At 42.2% G+C, this 24484-nt stretch overlaps 1 protein-coding gene across 1 annotated transcript in view; it reads right to left on the reverse strand.

Moving 5' to 3' along the window:
• The window catches only part of PDLIM1 (PDZ and LIM domain 1), a gene marked incomplete at its 5' end in the record, with an annotated part of 192574 nt that extends 168344 nt beyond the window's left edge, over positions 1-24230 (reverse strand). Inside the window, 1 exon segment of the mRNA XM_053691868.1 lies at positions 24079-24230. Within this exon segment, the coding sequence (XP_053547843.1) occupies positions 24079-24230 (152 nt within the window).
• Positions 24231-24484: the final 254 nt, after the last annotated feature.

Below are 24484 nucleotides of genomic sequence, written 5' to 3' on the forward strand. Positions count from 1 at the left end.
AAGTGGCAAAGAGAGCACAGCAAAGCTGTCCATATAGCTCCCCTCAGGCTCCGCCCCCAGTCATTCGACCGACGGTTAGGAGAAAAAGGAGAACCATAGGGTGCAGTGGTGACTGTAGTTATTTTAAATTAAATTTTAACCTGACTTAAATGTCAGGGCGGGCCGTGGACTGAATACACCGTAAGAGAAAGTAATTTATCAGGTAAGCATAAATTCTGTTTTCTCTTACTTGGTGTATTCAGTGCACGGATTTATCCTTACTTGTGGGATACCAATACCAAAGCTTTTAGGACACGGATGAAGGGAGGGAACAAGTCAGGTCACCTAAACGGAAGGCACCACTGCTTGCAAAACCTTTCTCCCAAAAATAGCCTCCGAAGAAGCAAAAGTATCGAATTTGTAAAATTTGGCGAATGTATGCAGTGAAGACCAAGTCGCTGCCTTACAAATCTGTTCAACAGAAGCCTCATTCTTAAAAGCCCATGTGGAAGCCACAGCTCTGGTGGAATGAGCTGTAATTCGTTCGGGAGGCTGCTGTCCAGCAGTCTCATAAGCCAATCGGATGATGCTTTTCAGCCAAAAGGAAAGAGAGGTAGCAGTCGCTTTCTGATCTCTCCTCTTACCAGAATAGACGACAGACAAGGATGATGTTTGTCTGAAATCTTTAGTTGCTTTTAAAAAGAATTTTAAAGCATGAACCACGTCAAGATTGTGTAAAAGTCGTTCCTTCCTAGAAACTGGATTAGGACACAGAGAAGGAACAATAATTTCCTGGTTAATATTCTTATTAGAAACCACTTTTGGAAGAAAACCAGGTTTGGTACGCAAAACAACCTTATCTGCATGGAACACCAGATAGGGTGAATCACACTGCAAGTCAGACAATTCAGAAACTCTTCGAGCAGAAGAAATGGCTACTAAAAACAAAACTTTCCAAGATAATAACTTAATATCTATGGAATGTAAAGGTTCAAACGGAATCCCTTGAAGAACTGAAAGAACTAAATTTAGACTGCAACGAGGAGCCACAGGTCTGTAGACAGGCTTGATTCGAAAAAGGGCCTGTGCAAACGCCTGAACGTCTGGTACAGCTGCCAGGCGCTTATGTAACAGAATAGACAGAGCAGATATCTGTCCCTTTAAGGAACTAGCTGACAGACCTTTCTCCAATCCTTCTTGGAGAAAAGCTAGTATCCTTGGAATCCTAACCTTACTCCACGAGTAACTCTTGGATTCACACCAACCAAGATATTTCCGCCATATCTTATGGTAAATTTTCCTGGTGACAGGCTTTCTGGCCAGTATCAGAGTGTCTATAACTGATTCAGAGAAACCACGCTTAGCTAGAATTAAGCGTTCAATCTCCAAGCAGTCAGTTGCAGAGAAACTAGATTTGGATGCTTGAAAGGACCTTGAATTAGAAAATCCTGACTCGATGGCAGTTTCCATGGTGGGACCGATGACATGTCCACTATGTCTGCATACCAAGTCCTGCGTGGCCACGCAGGCGCTATCAGAATTACCGAAGCCTTCTCCTGTTTGATTCTGGCTATTAGCCGAGGGAGAAGAGGAAACTGTTAAGATTACTGCAGCTTTCACTGTATCTTTGCACTAACCTTGTTTTATCATTATATGTTAGAAGTGTTGCAGCTTTAAGCTCAGCTCACCACACCCTCTGGGTGTGTCTGGGTCTCTGTGACATCATCAGAAGCCATGTTAGTTTTACTGATGGAACCTGCTAGTAAATAGCCATGTGGCTGTAGATCTGTAATGTGTATAATGGTTTGTCTTCCTCTGAATCAGTGTGTGGTGTATCTACTTGCACATGAAAAGCTGCACGTGACTTGCTGACTTTCTTACTTTTATCTCTGTCTAAGGAACTTCTGCACACACTTTTTGTATGACCAATCTTCCCACACCCATAGCAGGTGCAGTTCCTAAACCTGCAGGCATTTGCTGTGTGATTTGTGTCACCACATCTGTAACAAGCTGTCTGTGACCCTTGTCTAGCTGGATACTGTTTATTTAGGTGCATACTTGTATGAAAAACATCTTTTTCCTTATCACAAACTGCCTGTGCTGGGGCCTGGAGCATTTGTGCATCTTTAGTAGCAAGTTCCATGACTGTAGCTATCTCTATAGCACGCTTTAGTGTTAAATCATCCTCTGCTAATAGTCTCTTTTGTACTGTACAGTCCATGAGTCCAATAACAAACATATCACGTAAAGCAGTGTTTAAATAATCACCAAATCTGCAGCTACTTGCTAGTTTCTTTAAACTGATCACATAAGTTTTAATGTCCTCATGCTGCAATTGCTTGCGTGTGTAAAACTTAAAGCGTTCTGATATCTCTAGAGGCTTAGGTAGGTAGTGGTCAGATAACAGGCAGATCAGGTCAGACAGAGGTTTAGCATTAGGTTTATCTGGTGAGAGAATGTCCCTTAATGTAGTGTAAGCTGCTGAGCCTATAGTTGTCAGAAACACAGCCACTTGCTTATCAGCGCCTATGTTATTTGCTGTACAATATAGCTCAAACTGTTCAACCCATGTGTCCCATCTGTCTGTGTCTGGTACAAACACAGGTAAGGTGCCAATAAGTGCCATTATATGTGTGTTATCTGTCTGTGTCTGGTGCAAACACAGGTAAGGTGCCAATAAGTGCCATTATAGGGTCAGACCACAGATCCTCGTCGCCAGCTGTTATGTTCTCTGTGTAGTCAGGATTAGAACATTCAGTTGTGTGCTGTTACCTTGTGTCTGATGTCTCTTGCACATATCACTGAGACTCTGCAGCAGGAACTTTAGATAACTTTTATTCAGCTACAGCCACATGGCTATTTACTAGCAGGTTCCATCAGTAAAACTAACATGGCTTCTGATGATGTCACAGAGACCCAGACACACCCAGAGGGTGTGGTGAGCTGAGCTTAAAGCTGCAACACTTCTAACATATAATGATAAAACAAGGTTAGTGCAAAGATACAGTGAAAGCTGCAGTAATCTTAAGGTAACAGCACACAACTGAATGTTCTAATCCTGACTACACAGAGAACATAACAGAAACGGTGGAAAGACATAAGCTAGACTGAATGACCAAGGCGCTATTAAAGCATCTATCAATGCCGCCTTGGGATCCCTGGATCTGGATCCGTAAAGGGGAAGTATGGTGTTCTGACGGGACACCATCAGATCCAATTCTGGAATGCCCCATAGCCGGGTCAGCTGAACAAAAACCTCCGGGTGGAGTTCCCACTCCCCTGGATTAAAAGTCTGACGACTTAGAAAATCCGCCTCCCAGTTGTCTACCCCTGGGATGTGAATTGCAGATAGATGGCAGGAGTGATCCTCCGCCCATTTGATGATCTTGGATACTTCCTTCATCGCTAGGGAACTCTTTGTTCCTCCCTGATGATTGATGTACGCTACAGTCGTGATGTTGTCCGACTGAAATCTGATGAATTTGGCCTCCGCTAGTTGAGGCCATGCCTGGAGCGTGTTGAATATCACTCTCAGCTCCAAAATGTTTATAGGGAGAAGAGATTCTTGCCGAGACCATAGACCCTGAGCCTTCAGGGAGTTCCAGACTGCACCCCAGCCTAACAGACTGGCATCGGTCATGAAAATGATCCACTCCGGTCTGCGGAAACTCAACCCCTGAGACAGGTGATCTTGAGACAACCACCAGAGAAGAGAGTCTCTGGTTTTCTGGTACATTTGTATTTGAGGAGATAAATCTGCGTAATCCCCATTCCACTGCTTGAGCATGCACAGTTGCAGTGGTCTGAGATGAATTCGGGCAAAAGGGACTACGTCCATTGCCGCCACCATTAAACCAATTACCTCCATGCACTGAGCCACAGAAGGCCGAGGAATGGAATGAAGAGCTCGGCAGGTGTTCAACAGTTTGGACTTCCTGACCTCTGTCAGAAAGATTTTCATTTCTACAGAGTCTATTAGTGTTCCCAGGATGGGAACCCTTGTAAGCGGGGACAGATAACTTTTTTCTACGTTCCCCTTCCACCCGTGAGACCTTAGGAAGGCCAGAACAATGTCCGTATGAGCCTTGGCTCTGTGGAAAGACGACGCCTGTATTAATATGTTGTCTAGGTAAGGTGCTACTGCAATGCCCCGCGGTCTTAGCACCGCCAAAAGGGACCCTAGCACCTTTGTGAAAATTCTGGGAGCGGTGGCCAACCCGAAAGGAAGGGCCAAGAACTTTTAATGTTTGTCCAGAAAGGCGAACCTTAGGAACTGATGGTGATCTTGGTAGATAGGAATATGTAGGTACGCATCCTTTAGATCCACGGTAGTCATATATTGACCTTCCTGGATCATCGGCAAGATTGTCTGAATGGTTTCCATCTTGAAAGACGGAACTCTGAGGAATTTGTTTAGAATCTTTAGATCCAGGATTGGCCTGAAAGTTCCCTCCTTTTTGGGAACTACGAACAGGTTTGAGTAAAAGCCCAGTCCTTGTTCTGCAATTGGAACTGGGTGTATTACTCCCATTTTTAGGAGATCTTCTACACAGCATAAGAACGCCTGTTTCTTTGTTTGGTCTGAAGACAAACGAGAAATGTGGAACCTTCCCCTTGGGGGAGAATACTTGAATTCTATTAGGTACCCCAGAGCAACTATTTCTAATGCCCAGGGATCCGGAACGTCTCTTTCCCAAGCCTGAGCAAAGAGAGAAAGTCTGCCCCCTACCAGATCCGATCCCGGATCGGGGGCTACCCCTTCATGCTGTCTTGGCAGCAGGAGCAGGCTTCTTGGCCTGTTTACCCTTATTCCAGCCCTGCAAGGGTTTCCAGGTTGCTTTGGGCTGGGAAGCGTTATCTTGCTTTGCGACAGCAGAGGTTGCAGCAGGTCCGCTCCTGAAGTTGCGAAAGGAGCGAAAATTAGCCTTGTTTTTGGCCTTAAACGGCCTAACTTGTGGAAGGGCATGACCCTTGCCCCCAGTGATATCTGAAATAATTTCTTTCAGCTCTGGGCCGAAAAGGGTCTTCCCCTTGAAGGGAATATTTAACAGTTTTGTTTTGGACGACACATCCGCCGACCATGACTTGAGCCAAAGCGCTCTTCGAGCCATGATGGCAAAACCTGAGTTTTTCGCCACTAGTTTAGCTTACTGGAGAGCGGCATCAGTGATAAAAGAATTAGCCAGCTTTAGAGCATGAATTCTATCCATGACCTCATCATATGGAGTCTCCCTCTGGAGCGACTCCTCCAGGGTCTCGAACCAAAAAGCTGCTGCAGTAGTTACAGGAATAATGCAGGCAATTGGTTGAAGCAGAAAACCTTGCTGAACAAAAATTTTCTTCAGCAATCCTTCCAATTTTTTATCCATAGGATCTTTGAAAGCACAACTGTCCTCTATTGGTATAGTTGTACACTTAGCAAGTGTTGAAACAGCCTCCTCTACCTTAGGGACCGTCTGCCACTCGTCCCGCCTGGGGTCGTTTATGGGGAACATTTTCTTAAAGATAGGGGGGGGAACAAAGGGTACACCTGGTCTCTGCCACTCCCTAGTCACAATATCCGCCACCCTCTTTGGGATCGGAAATGCCTCAGTGTAAACAGGGACCTCTAAAAACCTGTCCATCTTATACAATTTTTCTGGGACCACCATGGGGTCACAATCATCCAACGTAGCTAAAACCTCCTTAAGCAGGACGCGGAGGTGTTCCAGCTTAAATTTAAATGCTAAGGAATCTGAATCTGCCCGCTGAGAAACTTTTCCTGTATCAGAAATTTCTCCCTCAGACAGACCTTCCCTCACTGCTACTTCTGAGTTTTGTGAGGGTACTACAGATAAATTATCCAAAGCGTCTGATTGCTCATCCTCTGTATTTAAAACTGAGCTATCGCGCTTTCTTGGAAAAACTGGCAGTTTGGATAAAAATGCTGCAAAGGAATTATCCATTACTGCTGCTAATTGTTGTAAAGTAATAGGGGCCAATGCGCTAGAGGTACTAGGCATCGCTTGTGCGGGCGTAACTGGTGTCGACACATGGGGAGAGGAAGAAGGACTATCCTCATTACCCTCTGTTAAAGAATCATCTTGGGCTACATTTTTAAGTGTCACTGGATGGTCTTTAAAATGCTTAGATGTTTTAGCACACTTTACACATAAATGCAATGGGGGTACCGCCATGGCTTTTAAACATAAAGAACAAGGTCTATCTGAAGTCTCAGACATGTTTGACAGACTTATACAGCACTACAATACAGAAAAAAAATCACTTTTTGAAAAAACGTTACTGTGTCTTTAAATAATAAAAAGCACACACTTTTTTTCCAAATCACCAAAAAACATCCGATCTTTATGAAAATTTCACCACATGATCCTAATGCTTTGAAATGATTGCACACAATTTTCAAATCAATTAACCCCTTATTGACCAAACCGGAGCAAATTGCAGTAAACAACCGGTTTAACACACTACAGCACGGTGCCACAGTCTTTGCTGCGGCCCTACCTTCCCTTAGGGTTATTTGTAGTGGAAATATAAGCCTCCTTGATGTCCTCCTGCACTCTCAGGACTCTACACGTGAAGCTGCATGAAGCTGTCTTGAAAATCAACTGCGCAACTGAGGCGCGAAAATGAGGCCCCCTCCCTCTTCAGTCCAGAGTTATGGGGCCTTCCTGAGTCAGACTAGGTGTCTGATAATATGCCAGGCGTAATAAAAACCCCAAAAAGTGTTTACAACGTTTCAAAGACTTGAATAAATATAAGATTCCATTAATAAAATAATCGATTTAGCCCATCACAGTGTCTACCAGTATTTAAGCCCTTAACTGAAGCCATCCTTCTATACTGCGTCTCAGAAAATGGCTTACCTTCCCTCATGGGGATTTCTGTCAGTCTTCTAGCATTACCAGGTCTTGTTAGAAATAAATGACTGAGCATACCTTAAGCAGTTAAGCCTGCAAACTGTTACGCCAACTGAAGTTCTCCAGTACTCAACAGTCCTGTGTGTGAACAGCAGTGGATTTTAGTTACAACATGATAAAATCTTTTTCCTCTCAGCAGAAATCTTAATCACTTTCTGCCACAGAGTAAATAGTACAAACCAGCACTATTTTAAAATAACAAACTCTTGATTGAAGAAATAAAACTACAAATCTAACACCACAAACTCTTTACCCTCCCGTGGAGATGCTACTTGTTAGAGCGGCAAAGAGAATGACTGGGGGGGGGCGGAGCCTGAGGGGAGCTATATGGACAGCTTTGCTGTGTGCTCTCTTTGCCACTTCCTGTAGGGATTGAGAATATCCCACAAGTAAGGATGAATCCGTGGACTGAATACACCAAGTAAGAGAAACAGACATTGCACAGTGCCGACTTTATATGAGGATTTGATCAGCACTATAAAAAGTTCTCTCCGCAGGAATATTCTCATTGTGCAATAAATGAGTCTGTGTTTGGCTTCTTTGGTATTTGATGCTGTTCTGTTCAGTGTCAGTGACAGAATTTCCATAAAGAGATTGTTTAAAAAAGCTGTGAAGCTGTCATATTTACACTAAACCAAAGGGCTGTGTTTACTAAATGGTGCTGCAGTAAATTGTGTGATCTGCACAATACCATCTATGAAGTGGGTTTGTACATCAGGAGAGCAGGAGCTACACAATACCATCTATGAAGTGGGTTTGTACATCAGGAGGGCAGAAGCTACACAATACCATCTATGAAGTGGGTTTGTACATCAGGAGAGCAGGAGCTACACAATACCATCTATGAAGTGGGTTTGTACATCAGGAGAGCAGACGCTACACAATACCATCTATGAAGTGGGTTTGTACATCAGGAGGGCAGCAGCTACACAATACCACCTATGAAGTGGGTTTGTACATCAGGAGAGCAGAAGCTACACAATACCATCTATGAAGTGGGTTTGTACATCAGGAGGGCAGAAGCTACACAATACCACCTATGAAGTGGGTTTGTACATCAGGAGAGCAGAAGCTACACAATACGATCTATGAAGTGGGTTTGTACATCAGGAGAACAGAAGCTACACAATACCATCTATGAAGTGGGTTTGTACATCAGGAGAGCAGAAGCTACACAATACCATCTATGAAGTGGGTTTGTACATCAGGAGAACAGAGGTTACACAATACCATCTATGAAGTGGGTTTGTACATCAGGAGAGCAGAAGCTACACAATACCATCTATGAAGTGGGTTTGTACATCAGGAGAGCAGAAGCTACACAATACCATCTATGAAGTGGGTTTGTACATCAGGAGAGAAGACGCTACACAATACCATCTATGAAGTGGGTTTGTACATCAGGAGAACAGAAGCTACACAATACCATCTATAAAGTGGGTTTGTAGTGCAGGAGAGCAGAAGCTACACAATATCATCTATGAAGTGGGTTTGTACATCAGGAGAACAGAAGTTACACAATACCATCTATGAAGTGGGTTTGTACATCAGGAGAGCAGAAGCTACACAATATCATCTATGAAGTAGGTTTGTACATCAGGAGAGCAGAAGCTACACAATACCACCTATGAAGTGGGTTTGTACATCAGGAGAGCAGAAGCTACACAATACCATCTATGAAGTAGGTTTGTACATCAGGAGAGCAGAAGCTACACAATACCACCTATGAAGTTGGTTTGTACTGCAGGAGAGCAGAAGCTACACAATACCATCTATGAAGTGGGTTTGTACTGCAGGAGAGCAGAAGCTACACAATACCATCTATGAAGTGGGTTTGTACATCAGGAGAGCAGAAGCTACACAATACCATCTATGAAGTGGGTTTGTACTGCAGGAGAGCAGAAGCTACACAATACCATCTATGAAGTGGGTTTGTACTGCAGGAGAGCAGAAGCTACACAATACCATCTATGAAGTGGGTTTGTACTGCAGGAGAGCAGAAGCTACACAATACCATCTATGAAGTGGGTTTGTACATCAGGAGGGCAGAAGCTACACAATACCATCTATGAAGTGGGTTTGTACATCAGGAGAGCAGAAGCTACACAATACCATCTATGAAGTGGGTTTGTACATCAGGAGGGCAGAAGCTACACAATCCCATATATGAAGTGGGTTTGTACTGCAGGAGAGCAGAAGCTACACAATACCATCTATGAAGTGGGTTTGTACATCAGGAGAGCAGAAGCTATACAATACCATCTATGAAGTGGGTTTGTACTGCAGGAGAGCAGAAGCTACACAATACCATCTATGAAGTGGGTTTGTACATCAGGAGAACAGAAGCTACACAATACCATCTATGAAGTGGGTTTGTACTGCAGGAGAGCAGAAGCTACACAATACCATCTATGAAGTGGCTTTGTACTGCAGGAGAGCAGAAGCTACACAATACCATCTATGAAGTGGGTTTGTACTGCAGGAGAGCAGAAGCTACACAATACCATCTATGAAGTGGGTTTGTAGATCAGGAGAGCAGACGCTACACAATACCATCTATGAAGTGGGTTTGTACATCAGGAGAACAGACGCTACACAATACCATCTATGAAGTGGGTTTGTACTGCAGGAGAGCAGAAGCTACACAATACCATCTATGAAGTGGGTTTGTACATCAGGAGAGCAGAAGCTACACAATACCATCTATGAAGTGGGTTTGTACATCAGGAGGGCAGAAGCTACACAATACCATCTATGAAGTGGGTTTGTACATCAGGAGAGCAAAAGCTACACAATACCATCTATGAAGTGGGTTTGTACATCAGGAGGGCAGAAGCTACACAATACCATCTATGAAGTGGGTTTGTACATCAGGAGAGCAGAAGCTACACAATACCATCTATGAAGTGGGTTTGTACTACAGGAGAGCAGAAACTACACAATACCACCTACGAAGTGGGTTTGTATTGCAGGAGAGCAGAAGCTACACAATACCATCTATGAAGTGGGTTTGTACTGCAGGAGAGCAGAAGCTACACAATACCATCTATGAAGTGGGTTTGTACTGCAGGAGAGAAGAAACTACACAATACCATCTATGAAGTGGGTTTGTACATCAGGAGAGCAGAAGCTACACAATACCATCTATGAAGTGGGTTTGTACTACAGGAGAGCAGAAACTACACAATACCATCTATGAAGTGGGTTTGTACATCAGGAGAGCAGAAGCTACACAATACCATCTATGAAGTGGGTTTGTACTGCAGGAGAGCAGAAGCTACACAATACCATCTATGAAGTGGGTTTGTACATCAGGAGGGCAGAAGCTACACAATACCATCTATGAAGTGGGTTTGTACATCAGGAGAGCAGAAGCTACACAATACCATCTATGAAGTGGGTTTGTACTACAGGAGAGCAGAAACTACACAATACCATCTATGAAGTGGGTTTGTACATCAGGAGAGCAGAAGCTACACAATACCATCTATGAAGTGGGTTTGTACTGCAGGAGAGCAGAAGCTACACAATACCATCTATGAAGTGGGTTTGTACTGCAGGAGAGAAGAAACTACACAATACCATCTATGAAGTGGGTTTGTACTGCAGGAGAGAAGAAACTACACAATACCATCTATGAAGTGGGTTTGTACTGCAGGAGAGCAGAAGCTACACAATACCATCTATGAAGTGGGTTTGTGCATCAGGAGGGCAGAAGCTACACAATACCATCTATGAAGTGGGTTTGTACTGCAGGAGAGCAGAAGCTACACAATACCATCTATGAAGTGGGTTTGTACATCAGGAGGGCAGAAGCTACACAATACCATCTATGAAGTGGGTTTGTACATCAGGAGAGCAGAAGCTACACAATACCATCTATGAAGTGGGTTTGTACATCAGGAGGGCAGAAGCTACACAATCCCATATATGAAGTGGGTTTGTACATCAGGAGAGCAGAAGCCACACAATACCATCTATGAAGTGGGTTTGTACATCAGGAGAGCAGAAGCTATACAATACCATCTATGAAGTGGGTTTGTACTGCAGGAGAGCAGAAGCTACACAATACCATCTATGAAGTGGGTTTGTACATCAGGAGAACAGAAGCTACACAATACCATCTATGAAGTGGGTTTGTACTGCAGGAGAGCAGAAGCTACACAATACCATCTATGAAGTGGCTTTGTACTGCAGGAGAGCAGAAGCTACACAATACCATCTATGAAGTGGGTTTGTACTGCAGGAGAGCAGAAGCTACACAATACCATCTATGAAGTGGGTTTGTAGATCAGGAGAGCAGACGCTACACAATACCATCTATGAAGTGGGTTTGTACATCAGGAGAACAGACGCTACACAATACCATCTATGAAGTGGGTTTGTACTGCAGGAGAGCAGAAGCTACACAATACCATCTATGAAGTGGGTTTGTACATCAGGAGAGCAGAAGCTACACAATACCATCTATGAAGTGGGTTTGTACATCAGGAGGGCAGAAGCTACACAATACCATCTATGAAGTGGGTTTGTACATCAGGAGAGCAAAAGCTACACAATACCATCTATGAAGTGGGTTTGTACATCAGGAGGGCAGAAGCTACACAATACCATCTATGAAGTGGGTTTGTGCATCAGGAGAGCAGAAGCTACACAATACCATCTATGAAGTGGGTTTGTACTACAGGAGAGCAGAAACTACACAATACCACCTACGAAGTGGGTTTGTATTGCAGGAGAGCAGAAGCTACACAATACCATCTATGAAGTGGGTTTGTACTGCAGGAGAGCAGAAGCTACACAATACCATCTATGAAGTGGGTTTGTACTGCAGGAGAGAAGAAACTACACAATACCATCTATGAAGTGGGTTTGTACATCAGGAGAGCAGAAGCTACACAATACCATCTATGAAGTGGGTTTGTACTACAGGAGAGCAGAAACTACACAATACCATCTATGAAGTGGGTTTGTACATCAGGAGAGCAGAAGCTACACAATACCATCTATGAAGTGGGTTTGTACTGCAGGAGAGCAGAAGCTACACAATACCATCTATGAAGTGGGTTTGTACATCAGGAGGGCAGAAGCTACACAATACCATCTATGAAGTGGGTTTGTACATCAGGAGAGCAGAAGCTACACAATACCATCTATGAAGTGGGTTTGTACTACAGGAGAGCAGAAACTACACAATACCATCTATGAAGTGGGTTTGTACATCAGGAGAGCAGAAGCTACACAATACCATCTATGAAGTGGGTTTGTACTGCAGGAGAGCAGAAGCTACACAATACCATCTATGAAGTGGGTTTGTACTGCAGGAGAGAAGAAACTACACAATACCATCTATGAAGTGGGTTTGTACTGCAGGAGAGAAGAAACTACACAATACCATCTATGAAGTGGGTTTGTACTGCAGGAGAGCAGAAGCTACACAATACCATCCATGAAGTGGGTTTGTGCATCAGGAGGGCAGAAGCTACACAATACCATCTATGAAGTGGGTTTGTACATCAGGAGAGCAGAAGCTACACAATACCATCTATGAAGTGGGTTTGTACATCAGGAGAGCAGAAGCTACACAATACCATCTATGAAGTGGGTTTGTACTGCAGGAGAGCAGAAGCTACACAATACCATCTATGAAGTGGGTTTGTACATCAGGAGGGAAGAAGCTACACAATACCATCTATGAAGTGGGTTTGTACATCAGGAGAGCAGAAGCTACACAATACCATCTATGAAGTGGGTTTGTACATCAGGAGAGCAGAAGCTACACAATACCATCTATGAAGTGGGTTTGTACTGCAGGAAAGCAGAAGCTACACAATACCATCTATGAAGTGGGTTTGTACTGCAGGAGAGCAGAAGCTACACAATACCATCTATGAAGAGGGTTTGTACTGCAGGAGAGCAGAAGCTACACAATACCATCTATGAAGTGGGTTTGTACTGCAGGAGAGCAGAAGCTACACAATACCATCTATGAAGTGGGTATGTACTGCAGGAGAGCAGAAGCTACACAATACCATCTATGAAGTGGGTTTGTACATCAGGAGGGCAGAAGCTACACAATACCATCTATGAAGTGGGTTTGTACATCAGGAGAGCAGAAGCTACACAATACCATCTATGAAGTGGGTTTGTACATCAGGAGAGCAGAAGCTACACAATACCATCTATGAAGTGGGTTTGTACTGCAGGAGAGCAGAAGCTACACAATACCATCTATGAAGTGGGTTTGTACATCAGGAGAGCAGAAGCTACACAATACCATCTATGAAGTGGGTTTGTACTGCAGGAGAGCAGAAGCTACACAATACCATCTATGAAGTGGGTTTGTACATCAGGAGGGAAGAAGCTACACAATACCATCTATGAAGTGGGTTTGTACATCAGGAGGGCAGAAGCTACACAATACCATCTATGAAGTGGGTTTGTACATCAGGAGGGCACAAGCTACACAATACCAACTATGAAGTGGGTTTGTACATCAGGAGAGCAGAAGCTACACAATACCATCTATGAAGTGGGTTTGTACTGCAGGAAAGCAGAAGCTACACAATACCATCTATGAAGTGGGTTTGCACATCAGGAGAGCAGAAGCTACACAATACCATCTATGAAGTAGGTTTGTACATCAGGAGGGCAGAAGCTACACAATACCATCTATGAAGTGGGTTTGTACATCAGGAGAGTAGAAGCTACACAATACCATCTATGAAGTGGGTTTGTACATCAGGAGAACAGAAGCTACACAATACCATCTATGAAGTGGGTTTGTATTGCAGGAGAGCAGAAGCTACACAATACCATCTATGAAGTGGGTTTGTACATCAGGAGAGCAGAAGCTACACAATAACATCTATGAAGTGGGTTTGTACATCAGGAGGGCAGAAGCTACACAATACCATCTATGAAGTGGGTTATTACATCAGGAGGGCAGAAGTTACACAATACCATCTATGAAGTGGGTTTGTACATCAGGAGGGCAGAAGCTACACAATACCATCTATGAAGTGGGTTTGTACATCAGGAGAGCAGAAGCTACACAATACCATCTATGAAGTGGGTTTGTACATCAGGAGAACAGAAGCTACACAATTCCATCTATGAAGTGGGTTTGTACTGCAGGAGAGCAGAAGCTAAACAATACCATCTATGAAGTGGGTTTGTATTGCAGGAGAGCAGAAGCTACACAATACCATCTATGAAGTGGGTTTGTACATCAGGAGGGCAGAAGCTACACAATACCATCTATGAAGTGGGTTTGTACATCAGGAGGGCAGAAGCTACACAATACCATCTATGAAGTGGGTTTGTACATCAGGAGGGCAGAAGCTACACAATACCATCTATGAAGTGGGTTTGTACATCAGGAGGGCAGAAGCTACACAATACCATCTATGAAGTGGGTTTGTACATCAGGAGAGCAGACACTACACAATACCATCTATGAAGTGGGTTTGTACATCAGGAGGGCAGAAGCTACACAATACCATCTATGAAGTGGGTTTGTACTGCAGGAGAGCAGAAGCTACACAATACCATCTATGAAGTGGCTTTGTACATCAGGAGAGCAGAAGCTACACAATACCATCTATGAAGTGGGTTTGTACTGCAGGAGAGCAGAAGCTACACAATACCATCTATGAAGTGGGTTTGTACATCAGGAGAGCAGAAGCTACACAATACCATCTATGAAGTGGGTTTGTACTGCAGGAGAGCAGAAGCTACACAATACCATCTATGAAGTGGATTTGTAATGCAGGAGAGCAGAAGCTACACAATACCATCTATGAAGTGGGTTTGTACATCAGGAGGGCAGAAGCTACACAATACCATCTATGAAGTGGGTTTGTACATCAGGAGGGCAGAAGCTACACAATACCATCTATGAAGTGGGTTTGTACATCAGGAGGGCAGAAGCTACACAATACCATCTATGAAGTGGGTTTGTACATCAGGAGAGCAGACACTACACAATACCATCTATGAAGTGGGTTTGTACATCAGGAGGGCAGAAGCTACACAATACCATCTATGAAGTGGGTTTGTACTGCAGGAGAGCAGAAGCTACACAATACAATCTATGAAGTGGGTTTGTACATCAGGAGAGCAGAAGCTACACAATACCATCTATGAAGTGGGTTTGTACATCAGGAGAACAGAAGCTACACAATTCCATCTATGAAGTGGGTTTGTACTGCAGGAGAGCAGAAGCTACACAATACCATCTATGAAGTGGGTTTGTACATCAGGAGAGCAGAAGCTACACAATACCATCTATGAAGTGGGTTTGTACATCAGGAGGGCAGAAGCTACACAATACCATCTATGAAGTGGGTTTGTACATCAGGAGAGCAGAAGCTACACAATACCATCTATGAAGTGGGTTTGTACATCAGGAGGGCAGAAGCTACACAATACCATCTATGAAGTGAGATTGTACATCAGGAGAGCAGAAGCTACACAATACCATCTATGAAGAGGGTTTGTACATCAGGAGAACAGAGGTTACACAATACCATCTATGAAGTGGGTTTGTACATCAGGAGGGCAGAAGCTACACAATACCATCTATGAAGTGGGTTTGTACTTCAGGAGAGCAGAAGCTACACAATACCATCTATGAAGTGGGTTTGTACATCAGGAGAGCAGAAGCTACACAATACCATCTATGAAGTGGGTTTGTACAAGCTACACAATACCATCTATGAAGTGGGTTTGTACATCAGGAGAGCAGAAGCTACACAATACCATCTATGAAGTGGGTTTGTACTGCAGGAGAGCAGAAGCTACACAATACCATCTATGAAGTGGGTTTGTACTGCAGGAGAGCAGAAGCTACACAATACCATCTATGAAGTGGGTTTGTACTGCAGGAGAGCAGAAGCTACACAATACCATCTATGAAGTGGGTTTGTACTTCAGGAGAGCAGAAGCTACACAATACCATCTATGAAGTGGGTTTGTACATCAGGAGAACAGAAGCTACACAATTCCATCTATGAAGTGGGTTTGTACTGCAGGAGAGCAGAAGCTACACAATACCATCTATGAAGTGGATTTGTACATCAGGAGAGCAGAAGCTACACAATACCATCTATGAAGTGGGTTTGTACATCAGGAGGGCAGAAGCTACACAATACCATCTATGAAGTGGGTTTGTACATCAGGAGAGCAGAAGCTACACAATACCATCTATGAAGTGGGTTTGTACATCAGGAGGGCAGAAGCTACACAATACCATCTATGAAGTGAGATTGTACATCAGGAGAGCAGAAGCTACACAATACCATCTATGAAGAGGGTTTGTACATCAGGAGAACAGAGGTTACACAATACCATCTATGAAGTGGGTTTGTACATCAGGGGGGCAGAAGCTACATAATACCATCTATGAAGTGGGTTTGTACTTCAGGAGAGCAGAAGCTACACAATACCATCTATGAAGTGGGTTTGTACATCAGGAGAGCAGAAGCTACACAATACCATCTATGAAGTGGGTTTGTACATCAGGAGAGGAGAAGCTACACAATACCATCTATGAAGTGGGTTTGTACATCAGGAGAGCAGAAGCTACACAATACCATCTATGAAGTGGGTTTGTACTGCAGGAGAGCAGAAGCTACACAATACCATCTATGAAGTGGGTTTGTACTGCAGGAGAGCAGAAGCTACACAATACCATCTATGAAGTGGGTTTGTACATCAGGAGAGCAGAAGCTACACAATACCATCTATGAAGTGGGTTTGTACATCAGGAGAACAGAAGCTACACAATTCCATCTATGAAGTGGGTTTGTACTGCAGGAGAGCAGAAGCTACACAATACCATCTATGAAGTGGGTTTGTACATCAGGAGAGCAGAAGCTACACAATACCATCTATGAAGTGGGTTTGTACATCAGGAGGGCAGAAGCTACACAATACCATCTATGAAGTGGGTTTGTACATCAGGAGAGCAGAAGCTACACAATACCATCTATGAAGTGGGTTTGTAAATCAGGAGTGCAGAAGCTACACAATACCATCTATGAAGTGAGATTGTACATCAGGAGAGCAGAAGCTACACAATACCATCTATGAAGAGGGTTTGTACATCAGGAGAACAGAGGTTACACAATACCATCTATGAAGTGGGTTTGTACATCAGGAGGGCAGAAGCTACACAATACCATCTATGAAGTGGGTTTGTACTTCAGGAGAGCAGAAGCTACACAATACCATCTATGAAGTGGGTTTGTACATCAGGAGAGCAGAAGCTACACAATACCATCTATGAAGTGGGTTTGTACATCAGGAGAGGAGAAGCTACACAATACCATCTATGAAGTGGGTTTGTACATCAGGAGAGCAGAAGCTACACAATACCATCTATGAAGTGGGTTTGTACTGCAGGAGAGCAGAAGCTACACAATACCATCTATGAAGTGGGTTTGTACTGCAGGAGAGCAGAAGCTACACAATACCATCTATGAAGTGGGTTTGTGCATCAGGAGGGCAGAAGCTACACAATACCATCTATGAAGTGGGTTTGTACATCAGGAGGGCAGAAGCTACACAATACCATCTATGAAGTGGGTTTGTACATCAGGAGGGCAGAAGCTACACAATACCATCTATGAAGTGGGTTTGTACATCAGGAGAGCAGAAGCTACACAATACCATCTATGAAGTGGGTTTGTACTGCAGGAGAGCAGAAGCTACACAATACCATCTATGAAGTGGGTTTGTACATCAGGAGGGCAGAAGCTACACAATACCATCTATGAAGTGGGTTTGTACATCAGGAGGGCAGAAGCTACACAATACCATCTATGAAGTGGGTTTGTACATCAGGAGGGCAGAAGCTACACAATACCATCTATGAAGTGGGTTTGTACATCAGGAGAGCAGAAGCTACACAATACCATCTATGAAGTGGGTTTGTACATCAGGAGGGCAGAAGCTACACAATACCATCTATGAAGTGGGCTTGTGCTCCAGACCTCTATGGTATGAAGGTTATATACGTCTGTATATGGTCAACACAAGCTGCACCAAGTATGCAGGTAATATCAATGTCTGGTATGTCGTATACATGACTGTTATGTATATGGTCAGTGCAAGCTGCACCTAGTATGGCATTTACATCATTGAAAATAAGTTAAAAGTATTAACCCAAGCCTCCCTGTGAGAAAGGTACAATTATCAGATGTATTTTACAGCAAAAGGAAGCGAAATAAACAATAACTATGTATTGCAAAAATGTTTAACTTTCAATAATGAAACATTTTACGTGTTGTTGAAATGTTGAGTGTAATGATTGTCACCAGCTGTCACCCTGTATCTCATTAGGTGGCACTTATGTACTAATCTTTACATTGGATAAAGGCAGCACTGCACAGCGCTGGTTAATCATTAGATAAAATAATGTTACTTATCATCCCTGGCTCAGCCCCTCCCGACACTTTATACAATGAGCTCACTGTGGCCGGGTGCCAAGGAATGACACATCTGGCGACTACCGGTAGGATACATGATATAGCGTGTCATACAAACCTTATATATGTTGTGCTTTCATTACCTTGTGTTATAACTAGTTTCTTGGGATGAAGGGGCCTCTCTACCAGCCACGTTTCCCCACTTATCTGAATCAGGAACTAGCAGGGAAAATAAGATATTGTAACCTACAACCTAACTAACTAATGCCTAGATCTTATTCCACTTGTAAACTTAACATCTGCTAGTAATAACAAAATCTCCATTAACATCAATGACTCGTTCTGCTGTAACTCTTATATAAAGAATAACCAAGTCAGGAATTTCCTGTGTACTGCGACTGCTGGTGGACTGTCCTGTGCCTCAAATCAGATGCCTATTGTATAAATAACATATTCTACATCTGTATGTTCATAATCAGCAACCCACAAAGTGACCTACATGCTGTGACTGTTCCACATCCTTCAGACCAAAATGATCACCACCAAATTTATCCCAAAGTGGTCTGACCAGTTGAGCCTACTATATATACAGTACATGCTGCCTGGCAGCCAAGGAGCTGTGGCTTGTAGACGAAACACAAATCTTATACAAGATTTCTTTATAACTGTCATACAGCTAACAGATCTCTTTATACATGTGTCATACAGTTAACAGATCTCTTTATACATGTGTCATACAGTTAACAGATCTCTTTATACACGTGTCATACAGTTAACAGATCTCTTTATACATGTGTCTGACAGCTAACAGATCTCTTTATACATGTGTCATACGGTTAACAGATCTCTTTATACATGTGTCTGACAGGTAACATATCTCTTTATACATGTGTCATACGGTTAACAGATCTCTTTATACATGTGTCATACGGTTAACAGATCTCTTTATACATGTGTCATACGGTTAACAGATCTCTTTATACATGTGTCATACGGTTAACAGATCTCTTTATACATGTGTCAGACAGCTAACAGATCTCTTTATAGTATAGGTTAACAGATCTCTTTATACATGTGTCAGACAGCTAACAGATCTCTTTATACATGTGTCTGACAGGTAACAGATCTCTTTATACATGTGTCATACAGCTAACAGATCTCTTTATACATGTGTCATACAGCTAACAGATCTCTTTATACATGTGTCTGACAGGTAACATATCTCTTTATACATGTGTCATACGGTTAACAGATCTCTTTATACATGTGTCATACGGTTAACAGATCTCTTTATACATGTGTCTGACAGGTAACATATCTCTTTATACATGTGTCATACGGTTAACAGATCTCTTTATACATGTGTCATACGGTTAACAGATCTCTTTATAAATGTGTCATACTGTTAACAGATCTCTTTATACATGTGTCAGACAGCTAACAGATCTCTTTATATATGTGTCAGGCATCTAACAGATCTCTTTATACATGTGTCAGACAGCTAACAGATCTCTTTATATATGTGTCAGACAGGTAACAGATCTCTTTATACATGTATCCGACAGGTAACAGATCTCTTTATACATGTGTCAGGCATCTAACAGATCTCTTTATACATGTGTCAGACAGGTAACAGATCTCTATACATGTGCCAGACAGCTAACAGATCTCTTTATACATGTGTCAGACAGCTAACAGATCTCTTTATATATGTGTCAGACAGGTAACAGATCTCTTTATACATGTATCCGACAGGTAACAGATCTCTTTATACATGTGTCAGGCATCTAACAGATCTCTTTATACATGTGTCAGACAGGTAACAGATCTCTATACATGTGCCAGACAGCTAACAGATCTCTTTATACATGTGTCAGACAGTTAACAGATCTCTTTATACATGTGTCCGACAGGTAACAGATCTCTTTATACATGTGTCAGACAGCTAACAGATCTCTTTATATATGTGTCAGACATCTAACAGATCTCTTTATACATGTGTCCGACAGGTAACAGATCTCTTTATACATGTGTCAGACAGCTAACAGATCTCTTTATATATGTGTCAGACATCTAACAGATCTCTTTATACATGTGTCAGACAGGTAACAGATCTCTATACATGTGCCAGACAGCTAACAGATCTCTTTATACATGTGTCAGACAGGTAACAGATCTCTTTATACATGTGTCAGACAGCTAACAGATCTCTTTATATATGTGTCAGACAGGTAACAGATCTCTTTATACATGTGTCAGACAGGTAACAGATCTCTATACATGTGCCAGACAGCTAACAGATCTCTTTATACATGTGTCCGACAGGTAACAGATCTCTTTATACATGTGTCAGACAGCTAACAGATCTCTTTATATATGTGTCAGACAGCTAACAGATCTCTTTATATATGTGTCAGGCATCTAACAGATCTCTTTATACATGTGTCAGACAGGTAACAGATCTCTATACATGTGTCAGACAGGTAACAGATCTCTTTATACATGTGTCAGACAGGTAACAGATCTCTATACATGTGTCAGACAGGTAACAGATCTCTTTATACATGTGTCAGGCATCTAACAGATCTCTTTATACATGTGTCAGACATCTAACAGATCTCTATACATGTGTCAGACAGGTAACAGATCTCTTTATACATGTGTCAGACATCTAACAGATCTCTATACATGTGTCAGACATCTAACAGATCTCTTTATACATGTGTCAGACAAGTAACAGATCTCTATACATGTGTCCGACAGGTAACAGATCTCTTTATACATGTGTCAGGCATCTAACAGATCTCTTTATACATGTGTCAAACAGGTAACAGATCTCTTTATACATGTGTCCGACAGGTAACAGATCTCTTTATACATGTGTCAGACAGCTAACAGATCTCTTTATACATGTGTCAGACAGCTAATAGATCCCTTTATACATGTGTCAGACAGCTAATAGATCCCTTTATACATATGTCAGACAGCTAATAGATCCCTTTATACCTCTGTCAGACAGTTAATAGATCCCTTTATACATGTGTCAGACAGCTAATAGATCCCTTTATACATGTGTCAGACAAGTAACAGATCTCTTTATACCTGTGTCAGACAAGTAACAGATCTCTTTATACATGTGTCAGACAAGTAACAGATCTCTTTATACATGTGTCAGACAAGTAACAGATCTCTTTATACATGTGTCAGACAGCTAATAGATCTCTTTATACATGTGTCAGACAGCTAATAGATCTCTTTATACATGTGTCAGACAGCTAATAGATCTCTTTATACATGTGTCAGACAGCTAATAGATCCCTTTATACCTGTGTCAGACAAGTAACAGATCTCTTTATACCTGTGTCAGACAAGCAACAGGTCTCTTTATACATGTGTCAGACAAGTAACAGATCTCTTTATACATGTATCAGACAGCTAATAGATCCCTTTATACCTGTGTCAGACAAGTAACAGATCTCTTTATACCTGTGTCAGACAAGCAACAGGTCTCTTTATACCTGTGTCAGACAAACAACAGCTCTTTATACATGTGTCAGACAGCTAATAGATCTCTTTATACCTGTGTCAGACAGCTAATAGATCCCTTTATACATGTGTCAGACAAGTAACAGATCTCTTTATACCTGTGTCAGACAAGCAACAGGTCTCTTTATACATGTGTCAGACAGCTAATAGATCCCTTTATACCTGTGTCAGACAAGCAACAGGTCTCTTTATACATGTGTCAGACAGCTAATAGATCCCTTTATACCTGTGTCAGACAGCTAACAGATCTCTTTATACATGTGTCAGACAGCTAATAGATCCCTTTATACCTGTGTCAGACAGCTAACAGATCTCTTTATACATGTGTCAGACAGCTAATAGATCCCTTTATACCTGTGTCAGACAAGTAACAGATCTCTAATAGATCCCTTTATACCTGTGTCAGACAGCTAACAGATCTCTTTATACATGTGTCAGACAGCTAATAGATCCCTTTATACCTGTGTCAGACAGCTAACAGATCTCTTTATACATGTGTCAGACAGCTAATAGATCCCTTTATACCTGTGTCAGACAAGTAACAGATCTCTTTATACATGTGTCAGACAGCTAATAGATCCCTTTATACCTGTGTCAGACAAGTAACAGATCTCTTTATACATGTGTCAGACAGCTAATAGATCCCTTTATACATGTGTCAGACAGGTAACAGGTCTCTTTATACATGTGTCAGACAGCTAATAGATCCCTTTATACATGTGTCAGACAGCTAATAGATCCCTTTATACCTGTGTCAGACAGCTAACAGATCCATTTATACCTGTGTCAGACAGCTAACAGATCTCTTTATACATGTGTCAGACAGCTAATAGATCCCTTTATACCTGTGTCAGACAAGTAACAGATCTCTTTATACCTGTGCCAGACAAGCAACAGGTCTCTTTATACATGTGTCAGACAAGTAACAGATCTCTTTATACCTGTGCCAGACAAGCAACAGGTCTCTTTATACATGTGTCAGACAGCTAATAGATCCCTTTATACCTGTGTCAGACAGCTAACAGATCTCTTTATACCTGTGTCAGACAAGTAACAGATCTCTTTATACATGTGTCAGACAGCTAATAGATCCCTTTATACCTGTGTCAGACAAGTAACAGGTCTCTTTATACATGTGTCAGACAGCTAATAGATCCCTTTATACCTGTGTCAGACAAGTAACAGATCTCTTTATACACGTGTCAGACAGCTAATAGATCCCTTTATACCTGTGTCAGACAAGTAACAGATCTCTTTATACCTGTGTCAGACAAGTAACAGATCTCTTTATACATGTGTCAGACAGCTAATAGATCCCTTTATACCTGTGTCAGACAAGTAACAGATCTCTTTATACATGTGTCAGACAGCTAATAGATCCCTTTATACATGTGTCAGACAGGTAACAGGTCTCTTTATACATGTGTCAGACAGCTAATAGATCCCTTTATACCTGTGTCAGACAGCTAATAGATCCATTTATACCTGTGTCAGACAAGTAACAGATCTCTTTATACCTGTGCCAGACAAGCAACAGGTCTCTTTATACATGTGTCAGACAGCTAATAGATCCCTTTATACCTGTGTCAGACAAGTAACAGATCTCTTTATACCTGTGTCAGACAGCTAATAGATCCCTTTATACCTGTGTCAGACAGCTAACAGATCTCTTTATACCTGTGTCAGACAAGTAACAGATCTCTTTATACATGTGTCAGACAGCTAATAGATCCCTTTATACCTGTGTCAGACAAGTAACAGATCTCTTTATACATGTGTCAGACAGCTAATAGATCCCTTTATACCTGTGTCAGACAAGTAACAGATCTCTTTATACGCGTGTCAGACAGCTAATAGATCCCTTTATACCCGTGTCAGACAAGTAACAGATCTCTTTATACCTGTGTCAGACAAGTAACAGATCTCTTTATACCTGTGTCAGACAAGTAACAGATCTCTTTATACCTGTGTCAGACAAGTAACAGATCTCTTTATACCTGTGTCAGACAAGCAACAGGTCTCTTTATACATGTGTCAGACAGCTAATAAATCCCTTTATACCTGTGTCAGACAAGTAACAGATCTCTTTATACCTGTGTCAGACAGCTAATAGATCCCTTTATACCTGTGTCAGACAAGTAACAGATCTCTTTATACCTGTGTCAGACAAGTAACAGATCTCTTTACAAATCTTATATAATTACCGGTTTATTGTGAGTGATAAATTGTCCTCGCAGCCTTTGATCTTATTCTGAGCCTCTAAATGAGTCATTCCATCTGTGCTTTGTCCATCAATGGAGATCACCACATCCCCAATACAGAGGTCAGCGTCTGCAGCTTTGCTTCCCGGGGTCACCTGTATGGGTGAGATAAAGGGGTCTCACTACTAGCAGTCATTAGTTTATAATAAACTTTACAGCAATGAGTCTCCTGTTGCACCAGAGATGGTCTGAGGTCACGCAGTCATCTATAGAAAGGTAAAAGCTCCTATTATAGAGGGGCACCTGGTCAATTTCTGGTTACATTTAGTCAGCCCTTTGGGGCGCGTTTGTGAGTGATCACTAAATGTAACCAGAAACGTGAACTACAGATGAGTGTCAGGTCCTACAT

Source organism: Bombina bombina, chromosome 9 (assembly GCF_027579735.1).
Source record: "Bombina bombina isolate aBomBom1 chromosome 9, aBomBom1.pri, whole genome shotgun sequence".
Classification (NCBI taxonomy): Eukaryota; Metazoa; Chordata; class Amphibia; order Anura; family Bombinatoridae; genus Bombina; species Bombina bombina.